General features: G+C 45.4%; 3 protein-coding genes across 4 annotated transcripts in view; 2 read left to right on the top strand and 1 right to left on the bottom strand.

The window, feature by feature from the left end:
- BPTF (bromodomain PHD finger transcription factor) overlaps positions 1–2,147 on the top strand; it is a 152,200-nt gene extending 150,053 nt beyond the window's left edge. For both annotated transcript variants that reach the window (XM_050762382.1, XM_050762383.1), the window contains exon 30: positions 1,241–2,147. In XM_050762382.1, the coding sequence (XP_050618339.1) occupies positions 1,241–1,277 (37 nt within the window). In that variant the 3' untranslated portion in view covers positions 1,278–2,147. The remainder of the gene's footprint in view (positions 1–1,240) is intronic.
- KPNA2 (karyopherin subunit alpha 2) overlaps positions 1–20,532 on the top strand; it is a 140,903-nt gene that overhangs the window by 81,610 nt on the left and 38,761 nt on the right. The window lies entirely within an intron of this gene.
- C16H17orf58 (chromosome 16 C17orf58 homolog) lies at positions 9,670–15,001 on the bottom strand. Its single transcript, XM_050762483.1, has 4 exons — positions 14,615–15,001; positions 11,948–12,514; positions 11,575–11,766; positions 9,670–10,664 (listed from the first exon to the last, which is right to left on the bottom strand). The coding sequence occupies exons 1-4, from the start codon at positions 14,688–14,690 to the stop codon at positions 10,474–10,476; spliced, it is 1,026 nt and encodes a 341-aa protein (XP_050618440.1). The 5' UTR covers positions 14,691–15,001; the 3' UTR covers positions 9,670–10,473.

Genomic DNA, 20,532 nt, shown 5'->3' with positions numbered 1-20,532 from the left:
TGGGCAACATGGGGAATCCCCATCTCTACAAAAACTACGAAAAAATTAGCCGGGCATGGTGGCACGTGCCTGTAGTCCCAGCTACCCAGGAGGCTGAGGTAGGAGGATCACCTGAGCCCTGGAGGTTGGGACTGCAGTGAGCTGTGATTGCGCTGCTGCACTCCAGACCGGGCTAGAGAGCGAGACCTTGTCTCAAAACAAAACAAAATTACAGTGTAAAGAATTGTATAAGGGCAACTTGCTATTGCCTTTTTAGGGAATTTCCAGATTTAAGGCAGAATGAAACATAACTAGCCAGTTATTGATACTTGATTTATGTATGGATTTCCAGAATTTCCTTTGCCATATTTTCCCATTTTAATTTATGATCTCCAGCATTGTTTGCACATTTTTTTCATTACTGCACTTTGTTATAATTCATCATTTATACCATCCATATTCTTTCTTTTCTTACAGATTGTGATATCTTTAGTCTGAATTTTTAACTGGAATCAGAACTGGATGTTGTGGTCACTCTTTGTTTTATTGTACCTCGTGATTACCTAATTCAAAATTGCCCCCCAAAAAGTCAGATTAGTTAATATAATTTTTTAATGTTAAAGATGTATCGTGGTAAAACATTTATTCTAGCAGCCATGTTGAACAATGTATTTAAAAATTGTAAACTCTTGGAATACTGTATTTATCTGCTATTGCAATATAAAGTCCTTTGACTTAGTCCTGGTAACTGTACAGTAATTTGGTTTACTAATGAAAGTTGTGAATAAAACTGTGAAACTAGAAGGGAGACTTTCTGGACTTTAATAGAAAAAATGTGATTTTAAGGTTGCTTTTTTTTTTTAAGCATATTTTTCCCTTTATATTCCCCTCATCAATGTAAATAAACACACACACACACACACACACACACACACACCTTTCACCACAGTGGTAATGCTTCTGTAAATGCCTCTATTTGTCCAGTTGGCTGAAAATATTGTAATCTTTATTAGACAAATATTATATATATATATTTTAATATTGGCTTTTTCCAGTGAGTTATTATGTTTAGTGTACAGTGAAAAGTTTGAATATTATAGGTTAAAAATTTCTTAATCGTTCTTTTCTATTCGCTTGCCAAGGGTGAATGAAAGAACATGGCTGCTTCTCCCAGACTGACTGACCTTGGCATCCGCATAAAGCATCATTGTTTTCAAAAATGAAGGGTGCTTAATTGTTCCCTTTTTTCTATATTCTGTAGGTCTCATAACAACAAACTGCAGTCTACAGCTTCTTAAAGTTCAGCGTGTTAACCTAACATAAAACACAGCAAGAATCTGGTTGTCTGAACTATTTTAAATTAAGGAGCCAGATGTTTTTAGTCAGGCTATCCTGACAAGACTTGACCTAAACTTCGTTTTTATTGGTCATAACAGTCCAATTATATTCTTGGCCAATTTTGTCCAACGGACAAGAAAAAAGCAAAGTCAACGACACCATTATCTTGTCAAGATCAAATGGTTTTACTATTGTGGCAGAAGCGAGAAAACTTTGTTTATTGAAAAAAAAAGAAAAAGAAAGCAAGAAAAAAAGATACTATGGGGTCAAGTGTAACTCCATGGAAATGCCACGTCTGCTCTTCAGTGAAGAAGCTGGTTTAGAGTCTCACAGAAAACTTTTGACTGTATTTATTTATTGTTGCAAAAAAGACGCTTTTTTATTGCTGCCCTCATTTGTCAGCTAATTATTTTTTCTTATAAAATCCAGCCCCGGTTACATATAATCATCTGTATCTTATCATGATTCCTGTAGGTAAAAGTACAAGACGACCTCTAGATGTCTTTTCTTTCTATGAAAGGAGCTGCTATGTACACATGTGCACACACACACAACTGGGAATCAACAATGAGTTTATTGTTCATGGTAGATTAAAATGAAGCTTGCATAAAGGTTGGGCTAAGTGGTCCTGGACTACAGACTCTGTTGCCTTGAATATAAACAGTACAATTTGTCAATTACTCCGCACCAGGCTAAAATGAGTAAAATCTATTTGAAGGTATCTTGTTTGTAAACATTTGTCAGATTCTAATTTTTTTCTTTTGTATTAAAATTCAACTATGGATGTATATGAAACAAAATAAATGGAGATAATTTTTCTCCCACAGACAGAGGTGTCTTTGAATGTGCGCTAATGATTATCTGTAAGCCTTTGTGGGGGAGGGAGGGCTGCAAGGTCATGAAAGGCAGAAGAATCTAATTGTGCCTGGATCTGTCCAGCACAGCAGTGGCCCCTCGTTTTACCATTCCCAGTCCATTGTCGTCACGTCAGAGAAAAATCTTCAGGGGTGCTAGTCCTGTTGCATCAGTTGATCATACTAACAAAAAAGGTAATGTGGCAAGATACACATTGCCTTCATCTGTACATTCTGTGATACCAGGCAGATTACCAGTTACAGACAGCTACTTACATTTTATGAAGGGCATTTTGTGGATGACCTTATCCTCTGTGTTATTTGTTGATTGGGTTTGTTTTCTGTTTGTTGGTTGGTTTGTTTCTTCCATGTAAGGAAAAGTAGTGTAAACAGTAGCGAGAAAATGGAAACCACAGAGGAAGATGTGTTTTGCATGTTTTTCCTTTCAATGTTCTTACATGTTGTATCACTGCATTGTGGTAATAGCTTCTATAAAATCTGCCATAGTTGGATTATGCAGCTTTGCAAAAATTTTACTAGATTTTGCACTAACTCATACTAGCTTTGTCCTACCAACTTCTGGAATTTATCTAATTATTGTTTTTAAAAGTTTCTTTCCTTTTAATGTTTCCCTGCTATGCAAAACCTTTCCCAGACCTCAGTTTCTTAAAAGAAAGATGTTGCTACAGTTCCCGATTCTTTCTTATTACAGGCTCAGGTGTACAGGTTATTCTGGGTTAATTTTATCTAATGAAGCCCATTCCTTTTTGTACATAAAGATGTCACTTAAACCTATGCTTACAAACTAAAGAGACTAATCGCTCAATATGAAAACATGAAAAAATTTTTGCTTAAAGTATTAAGATGGAAGTAGTTAAATATGGGTTATTTTGTCCTTTTACTTTTTAAAAAAAATGTTACTTATTGTATGCACTGTGCTGATGCAAGAATTCTACATTTTAATGAATTATAAAATTATTCTGCATCTCATCACGTCACAGTATTTCTGTACTATTTATTCATATATATATATATATAAATATATATGGGCTTAATCATTTAAAATTTGTTGCAGCAAGAACTTTCCTACCTGTAGGCAATAGATTGCTATGTTTTTAACAAATTGTGGCAAATTCTAAACAGCAATTCTTTTGTACGTAATAGGACATTTCATCCTAGAAAAATAAAGTAATGTTTTTGACATTGGATTTGGTGCAGTTTCTAATGAAGCAATGGTTGGTTGGTTAATATGTTTTCTGTAGCTGTTAGCCTTGCCAAATTGTATAAAAAGGGTAAATTTTATGGAAATCCTGAAACCAGGAAGATGGTAATTTAATATGTGTATTTAATTGTATAAAGTGTTTTACAGTCTCTATCACCATATAAATACATAAAGACATTTTATAGTTTCATCAACTACAGAGCTTTAGTCTTTCAAAAGTAATTTTTGAAAAACACATTTTTTTTTTTTTTTTTGAGATGGAGTTGCACTCTTGTTGCCCAGGCTGGAGTGCACTGGCGCCATCTTGGCTCACCACAACCTCTGCCTCCCGGGTTCAAATGATTCTCCTGCCTTAGCCTCCTGAGTAGCTGGGATTACAGGCATGCGCCACCACGCCTGGCTAATTTTGTATTTTTAATAGAGATGGGGTTTCACCATGTTGGTCGGGGTGGTCTCGAACTCCTGACCTCAGGTGATCCGCCTGCCTCGGCCTCCCAAAGTGCTGGGATTACAGACATGAGCCACCATGCCCGGCCTGAAAACCATACATTCTTATAGAACATAATTCCAAAAGCTGCTTTTCTGTGACAAGCAGAAATATTGACAAGCTTCTGCTGTTCGGTAAGATCTACATAATACAGCTATTTTGCTTCCAATAATCCAGGCAGTAAACTACATTTGTGATACTCTTAGGATGTTTCTGCCCCAGGCCTTGGGCTTATAAATACATTTAATTTGCATCAATAGATTTCCTTGGCTAAGAATATTTTCAATACCTGCTATAGTTTACCTGCCACGTTCACAATCCAAGAAACCATTTCATAAAAAGTATTTTCCTATTGGTAAAGCTTTTATTCTCCTATCCACATCCTTCAGGAGGTTTAAATAAAAGTGTGGCTGGGCAGGGTGGCTCACGCCTATAATCCCAGCACTTTGGAAGGCTGAAGTGAGAGGGTCACTTGAGGTCAGGAGTTAGAGAGCTGCTTCACCAACATGGTGAAACCCTGTCTCTGCTAAAAGTACAACAATTTAGCTGGACAAGTGGCACACACCGGTAGTCCCAACTACTCAGGTGGCTGAGGTGGGAGGATGGCTTGAACCCGGGAGGTGGAGGTTGCAGTGAGCCAAGACTGTGCCACTGCACTCCAGCCTGGGTGACAGAGTGAGACTCTGTCTCAAAAAAAGTGAGCTTTTGGAGATCTTTTCTGAAGTAAAATAATTACCTTTTTATATTTGAAATGGCCTAGAGTGTTATTTAGAGACACTAAGGTTTGCGGTTGTTTGTAATCTGACTTCCTAAGATCTGCAAATAAAAGTTATTTCCCTATTTCTGTTAATTCCTTTAGGCAAACTCTCTACTTCTTTATGAAAGAGCCAGCCGGGTGGCCTTTCAGATCTCTGCACACTTAGACAAATCTACATGGTTATTACAGCTTTCACTCTTCATGATTGAAGCTATTACCATAGGTCTCAGATTTCTTGTCCTTAATGTGAGAATGGTGGTATTTCATGGATAAAGTAATGAAGTACCTGAGGAGGTGGGGGGAAGAGCCAACTGAGAAGTATTTGTAATAATTTGAAACATTCTGAGGTACTTCTAGACACTTGGAGCGAGATACTAAAAGATTTTCTCAGAAGATCATACCGCTTGATCCAATTTGAACCAAATTCAACTAATTTTCAACTAAAGAAATTAGCTATATTCTTAAAATGGTAATGTCCTGATTTGTTGCTTGCTCAAATATTTCCTGAAATTGAGGTGATGCATTGTAGGTGGCGGGTCAGTTTTTAGGTGTTTGTTTATATGTGTTCATGGTTAACTTAAAAATGATTTCGGCTGGGCGCAATGGCTCATGCCTGTCATCCCAGCACTTTGGGAGGCCAAGGCAGGTGGATTACCTGAGGTCAGGAGTTACCAGCCTGGTCAACATGGTGAAACCCCGTTTCTACTGCAAATACAAAAATTCGTCAGACGTGGTGACACATGCCTGTAATCCCAGCTACTCGGGAGGCTGAGGCAGGAGAATTGCTTGAGCTGGGGAGGCAGAGGTTGCAGTGAGCCAAGATGGTGTCACTGCACTCCAGCCTGGCCGACAGAGCAAGACTCTTGTCTCAAAAAAAAAAAAAAAAAAAAAAAAAAAAATTCAAGAGAAAGACTAACAGTGCCAAATGATACTTTACAAGGTAGTTGTAAAAAGCTATGGGTGGGGCACAGTGGCTCACGCCTGTAATCCCAGCACTTTGGGAGGCCAAGGTGGGTGGATCACAAGGTCAGGAGTTCGAGACCAACCTAGCCAATGTGGCGAAAAACCCTGTCTCCACTAAAAGTACAAAAAGTAGCCGGGCGTTGGTGGGCACCTATAATCCCAGCTACTCAGGAGGCTAAGGCAGGAGAATCACTTGAACCCAGGAGGCAGAGGTTGCAGTGAGCCAAGATTGCGCCACTGCGCTCCAGCCTGGGCGACAAGAGCAAGACTCGGTCTCAAATAAATAAATAAATAAATAAATAAATAAACAAACAGTGTATATGTTTTATAGACCTTTTCCTACCCAAAGAAAAACAAGTACTTTTTCCCCTTGAATTGTAATGGCTTCATTTGAAGGAGGGATGTTGTTGAATTACTACTGAAGGCAAGTGAGTATTCCATTTAGGGACTATTAATATGTGCACATAGGCACAAAACCCATTTGCTAAGAAAAATCTATCAATAGGAAAAGATGATAAGAAACTGTAGTGAATTTGCTCATTAAAATTTTCCATTAAATTGGCAGGGCGCGGTGGCTAATGCCTGTAATCCCAGCGCTTTGGGAGGCCGAGGTGAGTGATTCACTTGGGGCCACAAGCTCAAGACCAACCTGGGCAACACGGTCAAACCCCGTCTCTACTAAAAGTACAGAAGGCCGGCTGGGCGCGTGGCTCACTCCTTAATCCCAGGACTTTGGGAGGCTGAGGCGGGTGGATCACGAGGTCAGGAGTTTGAGACCAGCCTGATCAACATGGCGAAACCCTGTCTCTACTAAAAATACAAAAATTAGCTGGGTGTGGTGGTGGGTGCTTGTAATCCCATCTACTCGGTAGGATGTGGCAGGAGAATCGCTTAATCCCGTGAGGCAGAGGTTGCAGTGAGCTGGGATCACGCCACTACACTTCAGCCTGGGCGACAGAGTGAGATTCCTTCTCAAAAAAGAAGTATAAAAGTTAGCCAGGCATGTTGGCGCATGCCTGAAATCCCAGCTATTTGGGAGCCTGAGACATGAGAATCACTTGCACTGTGGAGACAGATTGCCAGGATCTTGCCACTGCACTCCAGCCTGAGTGACAGAGCAAGACTTTGTCTCGGAAAAAAAAAAAAAAAATCCGTAAAATTAAAAGATTCTATCCAAGGTACTGCCTGCCTATTGAGAAGTGAGTCTTCTTGACTTTTTGCCTCACCTGGCATTACCTGTCCTCTACTGCCTCCGGTGCGCGCCTCCACACCCACCACTGTTGTACTGCGTTCGAGCCTCACGAGTCTTTCCTTACAGACCTGGTCTTGAATGAAGACCTTAATGTTTAGCCAGGAAGTTTCTAAGAATCTGATCTGCATGTGTTTGCCAAGGTGTGCATGTTATGTGACCTCCAAGTATCACAGGTATCACAGCTCTGGCACTTTTTTTTGTTTCCAGAATTACCCAGAAACTGACTATTATCAAACCAATCTAAGTAAAACCCTAAACTTAAGCTTCAGGATTATGTAAAAGTTAATTTTTTCTTTTTTTTTTTTTTTTTTTTTTTTTTTTTGAAACTGGGTCTTGCTCTGTTGCCCAGGCTGGAGTGCAGTGGCACAGCTCACAGCAGCCTTGACCTCCTGAGCACAAGCCATCCTCCTACTTCAGCCTCCCAAGTAGCTGGGACTACAGGCACACGCTAGCATGCCTAGCTAATTTTTTAAATTATTTGTAGCAATGAGGTCTTGCTATGTCGCCCAGTCTGGACTCAAACTCCCGGCCTCAAGTGATCCTGCCTCAGCCTCGCAAAGTGCTGAGATTACAGGCATGAATTGCCACACCTGGACCTTTTTTTCTCTTTTAAACTAGAGCTGTTTCAGCAGGATACAGACTAAAATTAAAAATCAGCCCGGCACAGTGGTTCACACCTGTAATTCCAACACTTAGGCAGGCCGAGGGGGTTGGATCACTTGAGGTCAGTAGTTCAAGACCAGCCTGGCCAACATGGTGAAACACTGTCTCTACTAAAAATACAAAAGTTAGCCAGGCATGGTGCTGGGCATCTATAATCCTCAGCTACTAGGGAGTGTGAGGCAGAAGAATCTCTTGAACCTGGGAGGTGAAGGTTGCAGTGAGCTGAGATCACACCACTGCACTTCAGCCTGGGTGACAGAGCAAGACTGTCTCAAAAAAATATTCCAGAACTATTTATAACTTTTCTGTTTTAACATCTGACCATCCAGCCAATAATTTGGTCATCTTGTAGTTGTCTCTACCACATTATTCGAGATAACCACTTAGCCTTTGTTTGTTTGTTTGTTTTTGAGATGGAGTCTTGTTCTGTTTCCCAGGCTGGAGTGCAATGGCACAATCTCGGCTCACTGCAACCTCTGCCTCCCAGGTTCGAGCGATTCTTCTGCCTCAGCCTTCCGAGTAGCTGGGATTACAGGCATCTGCCACCATGCCTGGCTAATTTTTATATTTTTAGTAGAGATAGGATTTCACCATGTTGTCCAGGCTGGTCTCGAACTCCTGACCTTGTGATCCACCCACCTCGGTCTCCCAAAGTGCTGGGATTGCAGGCGTGAGCCATCATGCCTGGCCTAGCCTTTTGACATTTAAAAATTCAACTTTGATTTGACTGGCCTGAGTTATGCCTGAGTTAATGTTTTTTATCTTAAAGAAAACTAACTCAGGAGGTCTTCATTAGCTATATACTCTATCACCAATAGTTCGTGTAATAATGCCACTGATTTCCAAAAAGCAATTCTTGTAAAATTTGTAAGTTTGGAGAAAACTTATTTTTGGAAAATACTCTAAAAATCCCTCAGTAGTGCTTTACCATAGAACACTCAGAACCTCTCAACCCTTTATTACCTGTCTGCCCCATAATTGGAACAAATAATAGTATCAGATATTGTAATGTTAGGCTGTTGCTTCTTGGATCCTGTGATTCCCTAGCGACCCATCCTGGATGTCCTTTAGGTGCACAGTGCTACTACTGTGTGCCATGGACAGTGTCAGGATGCATTCTAAGCTTCCTGAGTGCATCACCATGAGGCCAAATAGACTGTTCTCTCTCCAGTGAAATTCCTTCCTGTCTCTCTTTAGGCAGTCATCTTCATCTATGCATCAGTGGTGTCTCTGTTCACCATGCTTCATATAAACTAAAGTACAGCCTGATCTTCCGAAAAAATACTCTTTTGTGGACTCAAGTATAAAATCAATATTTAGGCCGGGCGCGGTGGCTCAAGCCTGTAATCCCAGCACTTTGGGAGGCCGAGATGGGCGGATCACGAGGTCAGGAGATCGAGACCATCCTGGCTAACACCGTGAAACCCCGTCTCTACTAAAAATACAAAAAACTAGCTGGGCGAGGTGGCGGGCGCCTGTAGTCCCAGCTACTCCGGAGGCTGAGGCAGGAGAATGGCGTAAACCCGGGAGGCGGAGCTTGCAGTGAGCTGAGATCCGGCCACTGCACTCCCGCCCGGGCTACAGAGCAAGACTCCGTCTCAAAAAAAAAAATAAATAAATAAAAAATAAATAAATAAAAATAAAAATAAAATCAATATTTAATTTAGTGACTAAACCTTTTTTTATGGTGGTGGTTTTTTGTTTTTTGAGACTGAGTTTTGCTTTTGTTGCCAGGCTGGAGTGCAGTGGTATGATCTAGGCTCACCACAACCTCCACCTCCAAGGTTTAAGCGATTCTCCTGTCTCAGCCTCCCAAGTAACTGGGATTACAGATGCCCACCACCACGCCTGGCTAATTTTGTATTTGTAGTAGAGACAGGGTTTCTCCATGTTGGTCAGGCTGGTCTTGAACTCCCAACCTCAGGTGATCTGTAGGCCTTGGCCTCCCAAAGTGCTGGGATTACCAGCATGAGCCACCGCACCTGGCCAATTAAACCTTTTTAAAACCAACTGAAAAATGTTGAAAATTCACTTCCTTGTGAATTGTCATTGGTGAATAGTGGTTTCAAGGTTTGGGGAATGAATTTTAAAAAGCCATTTTCCTCAAACCTTTAGGGCTCAGTAAGGCTAAAACAAAAACAGGTGCATCCAAGATCTGATTTCAAGGCAAGATTTACTGCTTTACAAACAAACATTATACTTGGTCTTAATAGAAAAATGACATCAGATACATCCAGAATACATTTCACATTGGGATAGCTGCCAGTTCAGCACAAAACATACATTATTAGGAGCAGGGAGGCATGAAAATAAACTATATCTTATTTTTTGGTACATCAGGAACACTTTTGCCTGAAGTAAGCCCTTTAGCACTATTTTTTATTTATTTTTTTAATCCACCCATCTGCACACTGGCCCTTTAGTACTCTTTAAGTGTAAAACTTTAATACTTGGCCTGGGCTTTGACCCTTGTGTTTGATCTAAATGACATTTCAAACTTCAATGGCTTTCGACTAGTGCGCTTACTGTTCTGTACAGAATTTAAAATGTGATAGTTTGAATATAAAATCTGGTTTGATACATGATATAAAAGTTGTATATTTAAATTCAAGAAAATGTTTTTGTGGACTATTTCTACTAAAGAATATTAAATTAAAATAATTTAAAAACGTATGAAGCAGTGATCTGTTAACTGGACAGGTCAATTCTCTGAGCTGTGTAAATCACTGGCACTACAGTTAAATAACCTTCACACTGAGCTCAGGAGCAGCCCACTTAAGAAGATCTTGTAAATAACAAAGTGACACCTTCGAGATTACAGTTGCAACTATGCAAGTCATTCACAGAGTAGCTGCGGCCTCTCTTCTAAAGGAGGACCCATTACATGAAGATAGACCTTTCATGTCTTGTTGCTGATGTCCAAGTCTCTTGTGGTCCAGAAATGCCAGGATGGTTGTTTCAAATGCATTGGTTATGAATTGCACCTTGAATTTGCCCTTCCCTTTTTCGGTTAAACCTTTTCACATAGCTGCTGCTGCTCCTCAGCAGTCCATCCCCTGGTCGGAGGCGGCCTCTCAGGACCTGGAGCAGAGCTGTAGGGAGCTGCCGTCTCTTATGGTAGATGTGGCCCATCACAATATACCTGCTGCCTGGACAAAATAACCAGAACATTAATTCATAGTGTCTTTTAAATGCCATGAAACAGAAAATGTAAGGCCTTTAAGAAATGCCTAAGCTGCAATCTATTATCTTGCTGCACAAGTTGAAATTGATACTGAGTCTACAGGCATCTGGTGGAAACAGCCTAGCGACCTTTAGAAGATAACCAACCAGGCCGGTGTGGTGGCTCACGCCTTTAATCCCAGCACTCCGGGAGGCCGAGGCGGGCAGATCTCTTGAGGTCAGGAGTTTGAGGCCAGCCTGGCCAACATGGTGAAACCCCATCTCTACTAAAAATACAAAAATTAGCAGGGCATGGTGGCGCATGCCTGTAATCCCAGCAACTTGGGAGGCTGAGGCGGGAGAATCGCTTGAACCCGGGAGGCGGAGGTTGCAGTGAGCTGAGATCGCACCCACTGCACTCCAGCCTGGGCGACAGGGCTGAACTCAATCTCAAAAAAAAAAAAAAAAAAAAAAAAAATGTAGCGGGACCACATTACAGAACAAAGGTCCTTATCCCAGAGCACATGCCTAGAAAGATGTGGGAGTGGGTATTCCTCCCACCAATCTCACATACACACCCAAAAAAGCAGCTTTTCTAAACTCAGTTCTGTACAGTCCATTCTGGCAATGAGGGTTGGTCGTCCACTCCATTTGTCAACATTTATTGACAGCCCGCTTTGTGCCAACCCCTGCGGTTCTCACCCTTGAGGGTGGGGACTGACAGGGCTTAAGTCACAGAGTGGCCGAAATAATACCTGTCGTCTAAAGCCTACTCATGTCACTGTCCCCCATCCCTCCCAAAAAAGGCTGGGCGACCCACAGCCCGGGCTGTGGCACCCACGTTACAAACGGTGGTATAAAGTACATAGGCAGCGTCATTCAGCTCAGTTTCAATACCAGGTTTAAACTCTGGACACGGCTTATTGCAGCTGGAGGAGTCCAGGGCTAACATGTGGACTCGGAAGAAGAAGCCGTCGGGGGTGAGGTACAGGCGGTTCATCTTGTACAGCCCGTCCCGATCCACCAGCAGGGTCACCAGCCGGATGCCCGCGCCCAGCACGTCCACGTCGTGCACGATCCCGTTCACCGCTGTTTCCAAAAAACAGTTTGGAGAAGAGCATTACCCCGAGCTCCTCTCCCAGTCCCCCGGGAGGTGGTTTTTAGCAACCGCGAAACGGCCCGCACGGGTCGGGCGCCCTGGGATCTCGCAGGCGGGCTTCTCTGGGGCTCGGAAACGCTCGCGGGGCGGCGGCGCGGCGGCCAGGCTCACCGAATTCGCTCTCGCAGAACGCCTCGCGTTCGTCCAGGTCGGATCGGCAGGCGCGCGCGCAGGGCTCGGCGCCGGGCTCCGCGTCCCTCTGCGGCGGGCTGAGGTCGAAGCTGAGGGTGAAGCGCGGCAGCGGCGCGGGCGCGGGCGCCGGGCCTGGGGCCACCGCGGCGGCGCGCGGCCGGTTGGGATGGGCGTGGCCGGCGGAGCCCTCGGCGGCGCGCGCGGGCGGCCGGGCGGCGGGGAAGCGCAGAGCCCGTGAGCGCGCGCGTCGCGGGGCGTCCTCCAACGCGAGCCCGCGGCGCGGCGACGCGCGGTTCTCGGCTTGCGCCAGGCTCGGACCCGGCGGGCCAGCGGGCGCGCGTGCGGCCTCCCGGAAGCTGGCCTGGTTGTCGGCCGGCGGCGGGGGCTTCCGGCGCCGCGGGTCAGGCCAGGGGCGGGCGGCGGGGGCGTCCTCGGCCGCGCGCGGCCGCCGCGGGGCCTCAGGGAGCGGCTGCGCGCGGGGCCCCGGTGTCTCCTCCGCGCTCGGGAAGCCGCGGGAGTCTGGCTTTCTGCTGTGCGGCGGCGAGGCTGTGGGGAGAGAAGAGGAGAGGCGGGAAGGCGGTGGGGGAGGAGAAGCAGTGAGGGGAGGCCGTCGGGGAAAGCCGAGGAAGCCGAGAAGGGAGAAGAGGGAAGGGGAGGCTGAGACGGGAGGCCGAGAGGGGAAGGGAGGCCAGGAGGGGAGGAGGCCCCTAGTGGGGCAGGGGTGCTGCAGAAGAAGGGCTCTGGGAAGGGGAGAGAAGAGAGGGGACAAGGGAGGCTTCGTGGGCACCTGCAAGAGGAGAGATGGGAGGGAGGCCCGGAGGCCTGAAGTGAAGCCGGGAGAACCCGGACGCAGCGTCGCGGCCGAAGCGGGGCACGCGCTTCCCAGGCCCCAAAGGAAGAAGGATACGAGGGTCTTGCCCTTTAAGATTATAGCTTTTAAAATTACAACCCCCTATTTACTCTAAGACTAAACATGTCTGACAACACTGGTTAGATAACAATTTTTTTTGCCCTTCCTTTAATATATACGTATAAGTATGTGTGCATGTGTGTGTGTATATATATAAAATATATAAACATCCGCCTCTTTGCTATTTACAGTTTGTTGAGAAAGTACCAAGAGCAAACCCCAGGGGGAAAGGTCTCATATTACAGGTTCTCCTAATTGTTTAAGCGCCCCTGACAACAGAACTATTTGGTTTTCCCATCCGTGTTTACACTGTCATCTCGGTCCCTGCAGAATCGAATATTTGCGAGTGGATTTTTATCTGGCTTCTTGGACACCACTTACTGGTAAACCACAGCTAAGGAAGGTTTTGAAAGCTTGGCTGGGAGGCAGAGGCCCCTGGTTAAGTATAAAAGCACACATCGCTTCCATTTTTTTCCCCATTAGATGGTGGAGGAAAGACTCCTAAATGGTATGGCATGAAAACACATTTTTAAAATTATTAATGATTTTCCCTAGTTCTGCAGACAGGTTGGTGGGTAAACTTCAGCCAGCTTGGGAGCTGGGCACCTTTCCATACCAGTTACACAATTTCACCTCCTTGCTTGCCTGGGTCCCAGTGCCCTCCAAACAGGCAAGAATTCGCCTTTATTTTTCTCTCCCCTTTCTTTAAAGAGGTGGATCTGCCCATTTGCAGCTCTGGCAACACTTCATTTAGAGTGATTGGTCTTGCCAAATCGATAATCTGCTTTAAAATCAGCTTTCACCCAGCAATAATAGCTGGTTAGAGTTCATGTTGTTGCAAAGGGGTTGATTCTGACTCATTACGTTGTTAAACGGTTGTGCCATGCACAGCTGAATAAAGTTCTGGTGGATATCCAGTTCCTGACTGTCAACTGTTGACCTCACAACTGCTTCCCCATTGATATCACCATCTGTTGTCATGGGAAAGATTGTCTGATATTTGGGTTAAATGCCACTGAAGTCACTCAATTTCCATGTGGAAAAATAACCCAGAGTAAATTGCCCTGTGAGGTACGGAAACTGTTTTTCCCAGAGATAGCGAAGCCGACAGAACATCCAAATAAAAGCAAAACAAAAACACGATCCCCCAGAGAACCCCTCATTTCTTCATGGGCTGAGTAACTTAATTTCATTTCGTGCATGAATTATGAGTGTGTGCGTGTTAGTTAAATTCCGGCTCAGGTGTCCCAAGGTTGTGCGCTAGGGCTGCGGGGAGAGCAGAGAAGTGCCCGGGGCTGCCGGATTTCGACCCGGCTTCCCCCCAGCCCTCCCCAGCGCCCCCCGCAGCCTCTGCTCACCCAGCCGAGGGGGGCGGACCCCGCGGCGTCCTGCGATCCCGGCCCGGGCAAGGCTCCCGAAAGGCGCGCCACGACCCCTTTTGACACTTTCCCTCCTCTGTGATGGAGCAACTACTTAACATGCAAAGTTTTCCCCAGCCTGCCCGGCTCGCTCGGGATCATTTCAGTAGCTGAATTGGCTTCTTTCCGAAAAGGCTGCCAAGAGACACGAAACCTTGGGGATACACTTTGCTCCTTTCTAAGACGAACGCAGACCCAGGGTGTCCTCTCTTGCGAGCTCTGACCCCCCTCCTCGTCCCGCGTTTCACTGAGCCTCCTTCCCAGCTCCCCACCAGATCCCCGCTCCGCTCCCAGGGCCCCGCACTACACGGATCTTACTTTTTCTCTCCGCCACCGGTGCTTCGGGGGATGATCCGACGATCAAACAGAGGAGCCAGAAAGCTCTAGCTGTCATTTTTGCAGACAGGGTTCCCAGGCTCTAAAAGTGAGCCTGGGCTTTTGCTTGCTTTCTCTCCCCCAACCCCTTCTCCACACCCCCACCCCCGTTCATGCTAATGAGGGGCAGCCTTTGGGGAAACGGGAATCACTCGCTGAGCAGACCATTGGAACAAAACCGAGCCGCAGGGATTTCTCCCTCTTCCTTCCTAAGGGGGACGAGCACATGGCCTGGCAAAGTTGTCCCCGAGAATGTCTGTCCTGCGATCTGCGGGCGAGGATAACATCACAGACTAAAGTTTAAACCTGTGTGCGTTTGCGCGCTGGGGTGGGGGCAGCAGAGGGTGGGGTGACAAGTGCGGAGAATAAGGGTGTTTCGGGGCTGAGGGACTGGGTGGGGGAGAACGAATGACGGAAGCTTTTTTCTAGATTAGGTCAACAACAAATAGGAAAATAGTGCTTAAAACAGCGTGGGTTTGTGGAAGGGAGGATATTCCAGATGACAGAGAATGTATCCTGGAATGTGTGTGTTAGGCAATTTCTAGAGAAATCAAGTCACTGCTTCCTAAGTTTAGTAAAACTTTCATTACATATGACAGCTCACTGTAACCTCCGCCTCCCGGGTTCAAGGATTCTTGTGCCTCAGCCTCTCAAGTAGCTGGGATTACAGGCATATGCCACTATGCCAGGCTAATTTTTGTATTTTTAGCAGAGACGGGGTTTCACCGTGTTGGCCAGGCTGGTCTCAAACTCCTGACCTCAAGTGATCCACCCACCTTGGCCTCCCAAAGTGCTGGGATTACAGGCGTGAGCCACCACGCCCGGCCCAGTGGTCTTAATTATTAATCCCAAGGTTGCCTGTTGAGGCCAGGCAGGGTGGCTCATGCCTATAATCCCAGTACTTTGGGAGCCTGAAACAGGAGGATCTCTTGAGTTCAGGAGTTCAAGACCAGCCTGAGCAATATGGAGAGAAACTGTCTCTACAAAAAACACAAAAATTAGCCAGGCATGGTGGCTCACGTCTATGGTCCTAGCCACTTGGGAGGCTGAGGTGGGAGGATCGCTTGAGCCTAGGAGGTGGAGGTTGCAGTGAGCCGAGATTGTGCCACTGCACTCCAGCCTGAGTGACAGAGTGACAGAGAGAGGCCCTGTCTCAAAAAAAAAAAAAAAAAGAAGAAGGAAAAGAAAGAGGAGGAGCTGGGCGCGGTGGCTCATGCCTGTAATCCCAGCATTTTGGGAGGCCAAGGTGGGTGGATCTCGAGGTCAGGAGTTCAAGATCAGCCTGGCCAACATAGTGAAACCCCGTCTCTCCTAAAAATACAAAAAAATTAGTCACGTATGGTGGCACAAGCCTGTAGTCCCAGCTACTCAGGAGACTGAGGCAGGAGAATCGATTGAACCTGGGAGGCAGAAGTTGCAGTGAGCCGAGACTATGCCATTGCACTCCAGCCTGGGCGACACAGTGAGACTTTGTCTCAAGAAGAAAAAAGAAAAAGAGAAAAGAAAAAAAAAGAAAGAAAGAGGAGGAGGAGGAGAAGGAAGAAGAAGAGGAAGAAGAGGAAGAGGAGGAAGAGGAAGAGGAAGAAGAAGAGGAAGAGGAAGAGGAAGAGGAAGAAGAAAAGAAGAAGAAGGAGAAGGAGGAGAAGGGAGGAGGAGAAGAAGAAGAAGAAGGAGGAGGAGGAGGAGGAGGAGGAAGAAGGAAGAAGGAGAAGAAGAAGAAGAAAAAGAAAAGAAGAAGAAGAGTGTAGTGGCTCACATCTGTAATCCCAAGGCCGAGGTGGGTGGATCACGAGGTTAGGAGATCCAGACCATCCTGGCTGACACGGTGAAACCTCATCTCCACTAAAAATACAAAAGATTAGCCGGGCATGGTGGCGAGCACCTATAGTCCCAGCTACTCGGGAAGCTGAGGCAGGAGAATGGCGTGAACCTGGAAGGCAGAGCTTACAGTGAGCTGAGATCGTGCCACTGCACTCCAGCCTGGGTGACAGAGTGAGACTGGGTCTCAAAAAAAAAAAAGGAGAGGAGGAAGAGGAGGAGGAGGAGGAGGAGGAAATAAGTTTGCCTGTTGAGCATTAGATCAAAGAAAAGAAAGTTGCCCGCTGGGTGCTGTGGCTCACACCTGTAATCCCAGCACTTTGGGAGGCCGCAGTGGGCAGATCATGAGGTCAGGAGTTCGAGACCAGCCTGGCCAACATAGTAAAACCCCCATCTCTACTAAAAATACAAAAATTAGCCAGTCATGGTGGCAGGCGCCTATAATCCTGGCTACTCGGGAGGCTGAGGAAGGAGAATCAGTTGAACCCAGGAGGCAGAAGTTGCAGTGAGCCAAGACTGTGCCACTACACACTCCAGCCTGGACAATAGCACAGGACTCCGTCTCCAAAAAAAAAAAAAGAAAGAAAGAAAGAAAAAGAAGGCCGGGCGCGGTGGCTCACGCCTGTAATCCCAGCACTTTGGGAGGCCAAGGCGGGCAGATCACAAGGTCAGGAGATCGAGACCACGGTGAAACCCCGTCTCTACTAAAAATACAAAAAATTAGCCGGGCGCGGTTGTGGGCGCCTGTAGTCCCAGCTACTCAGGAGGCTGAGGCAGGAGAATGGCGTGAACCCGGGAGGCGGAGCTTGCAGTGAGCCGAGATCGCGCCACTGCACTCCAGCCTGGGCGACAGAGCGAGACTCCGTCTCAAAAAAAAAAAAAGAAAAAGAAAAAAAAGAAAGAAAGAAATTTGCCTGTTGAGCATTAAATCAAATTGCAGCAGAAGGAGGTGAGCTAATCTTCCCTCATTCAGGTGTTAGAGGAGTGAATTATATTCTCCATCCAAAAGAGTAAACCTCTACAGCCACTGCAAAGCTCGGGTACACCAGAGTCAGGGTCTCCAGACCCTAGAGAAGACCAGATAAACACTAGTCAATTCATGCCCTTGGGCCCTGTTTATAGCTGTCCTCAGATCCCCTTCTTTCATGTGCTCTTTCTTTAAGTCAAGTGGAATAAAATTCACTAGGCTTAAGATTTCTCAGTTACAACCACATCTCTGACATACCTTCTTACGATTACATTCAAATCACCCAGAACCTACTGGGGGGTGTTCCTGAAACCCTTCTGTTGCAGGAATGTTGAGAATGCCCTGAAACCCACACCCTGAAATGTAGAGGCAGGGAGCAGGCCGGATGGCTCCCAGGGGCTCCCAGAGGTTCCTGGGGTGGCACCAGCTGGAAGAACTTGCCAGAGTCCAGTGCTGGGTCTTGGGCAGTGTCTGGCTTGCAGCCTTAGAAATCACACTAATGGGCCAGACACCGTAGCTCACATCTGTAATCCCAGCACTTTGGGAGGCTGAGGCGGGCAGATCACCTGAGGTCGAATTCGAGACCATCCTGGCCAACATGGTAAAACCCTGTCTCTACTAAAAATACAAAAATTAGCCAGTCGTGGTGGCGGGCGCCTGTAATCCCAGCTACTTGGAAGGCTGAGGCAGGAGAATCGCTTGAACCCGGGAGGCAGAGGTTGCAGTGAGCTGAGATTGCACCACTGCACTCCAGCCTGGGGGACAAGAGCGAGACTTCGTCTCAAAAAAAAAAAAAAGAAATCACACTAACGGTGGAAGTTACAAAGAGTTCAAAGAGACTGATCTGTGTAGCCAGAATGCCAGTTTATTAATTTTCAATGAGAAATCATCTCAGAAATGCAAACTCATGTCAGCCTGGGTAGCATTCTCTTTCTATAAACAAGCCACACAGGAAGCCAAGTTATCCTCAGGGTGCTTGGTAATATAAACCAGAGCCTGGGGAGTTTGTCACCTGATTGGAATGTTTACCAGTATTGGTTTCTCACAGCCTAAGTGTTCGTCTCTGCAATAGGTGTGTATACCTGTCAGGAGGAAAAACCCAAGAGACCAACTGGCATTCCCTTCCTTGATAATTTCTGGTATTTTGAGTGTGTGTTTCTGCTTAGCAGGTATTTATTGAGCATCTACTCTGTGTTGTATGATAAAGAATTTGTAGTCCAGGCGCAGTGGCTCACACATGTAATCCCGGCACTTTGGAAGGCTGAGGCGGGCAGATCACTTGAGCTCAGGAATTCAAGACCACCCTGGGCAACATGGCAACATGATGAAACTCTGTCTCTACAAAAAAAAAAAAAAAAAAAATTAGTCAGCTGAGGTGGTAATTCTAGAGAATTTGAATTCTCTAGAATGACTCACTGAACTCAGGATAGCATTTTACTTACAATGAGTTGTATTATTATTTTGTTGGTTTGTTCTTTTATGTTTATTTTATCTTATTTTAATAGAGATGGGGGTGGGGGCCAGGTGCAGTGGCTCACACCTGTAATCCCAACACTTTGGGAGACTGAGGCGGGCAGATCATTTGAGGTCGGGAGTCCAAGACCAGCCTGGCCAACGTGGCAGAACCCCGTCTCTTACTGAAAATACAAAAATTAGCTGGGTGTAGTTGTGCGCACCTGTAATCCCAGCTATTCAAGAGGCTGAGGCAGGAGAATCACTTGAACCCAGGAGGCAGAGGTTGCAGTGAGCCAAGATTATGCCACTGCACTCCAGCCTGGGTGACAAAGCAAGACTCTGTCTCAAAAAAAGAAAAAAAGGATTTATCTTCGTTTTAATGCATATTTCTTTAATGGCTGGTGAAATTTTACATTTTTTTCATAGATTTATTTGCCATTTACATTTCTTCTTTTGTTAATTGGCTGTTCATATGGTTTGTCTATATGTGTTCCAAATATTTCCTGGCAGAATTTTGTTTGTTAAAACCTTTTAGTGATTTTTGCCATAGAACTTTAAAATTATGTATCATAAAGTCCATCAATTATTTTTTATTTTTATTTTTTTGAGGTGGAGTTTCGCTCTTGTTGCCCAGGCTGGAGTGCAATGGTGCCATCTCGGCTCACTGCAACCTCCACCTCTCGGGTTCAAGCGATTCTCCTGCCTCAGCCTTCCCAGTAGCTGGGATTACAGGCATGTTCCACCATGCCCGGCTAATTTTGTATTTTTAGTGGAGACGGGATTTCACCATGTTGGCCAGGCTGGTCTTGAACTCCTGACCTCATGATCCACCCGACTGAGCCTCTCAAAGTGCTGGGATGACAGGTGTGAGCCACTGCATCCAGCCGAGAAAGACTTTCTTGAAATCAAAATTTTACATATATATGTATTATATCCCCATATTTTTATAATGCTTATATTTAAATCTTGATTCCATCTGGAATTTATTTTGGTATTATAGTCTGATGTAAGAATCTAATTTTATTTTTTTCTTCAGTAACAGACAGTTGTCTAATCCAATTGACAAATAAATCCATCCTTTCCTAAATCTGAAATCTGAGCTATCATCTTTAATATAGACAGTTTTTTTGTTTGTTTGTTTGTTTGTTTGTTTTGAGAGGGAGTCTGGTTCTGTAGCCCAGGCTGGATCTCGGCTCACTGCAACCTCCACCTCCCAGGTTCAATCGACTCTCCTGTCTCAGCCTCCCAAGTAGCTGGGATCATAGGCACACACCATTATGCCTGGCTAATTTCTATATTTTCAGTAGAGATGCAGTTTCGCCATGTTGGACATGCTGATCTCAAATTCCTGGCCGCAAGTTATCCCCTGCCTTAGCCTCCCAAATGCTGGGATTACAGGCGTGACCCACCGCGCCCAGCTAGGGTATTATCGTCTTCTTTGTCTAAGCTCTAAACATTTCTTCTTAGATTTAATTCCTGGGTATTTTATATTTTTGGTGTAATGTGGATAGCATACTTTTTCTTTTATATTTTCTTTTCTTTTTTTTTTTGGAGACAGAGTCTTGCTCTGTCTTGACCTTGTGATCCGCCCACCTCGGCCTCCCAAAGTGCTGGGATTACA

The sequence above is a fragment of the Macaca thibetana genome, chromosome 16, assembly GCF_024542745.1.
Source record: "Macaca thibetana thibetana isolate TM-01 chromosome 16, ASM2454274v1, whole genome shotgun sequence".
Classification (NCBI taxonomy): Eukaryota; Metazoa; Chordata; class Mammalia; order Primates; family Cercopithecidae; genus Macaca; species Macaca thibetana.
This window is presented reverse-complemented; position numbering and strand designations above follow the sequence as displayed.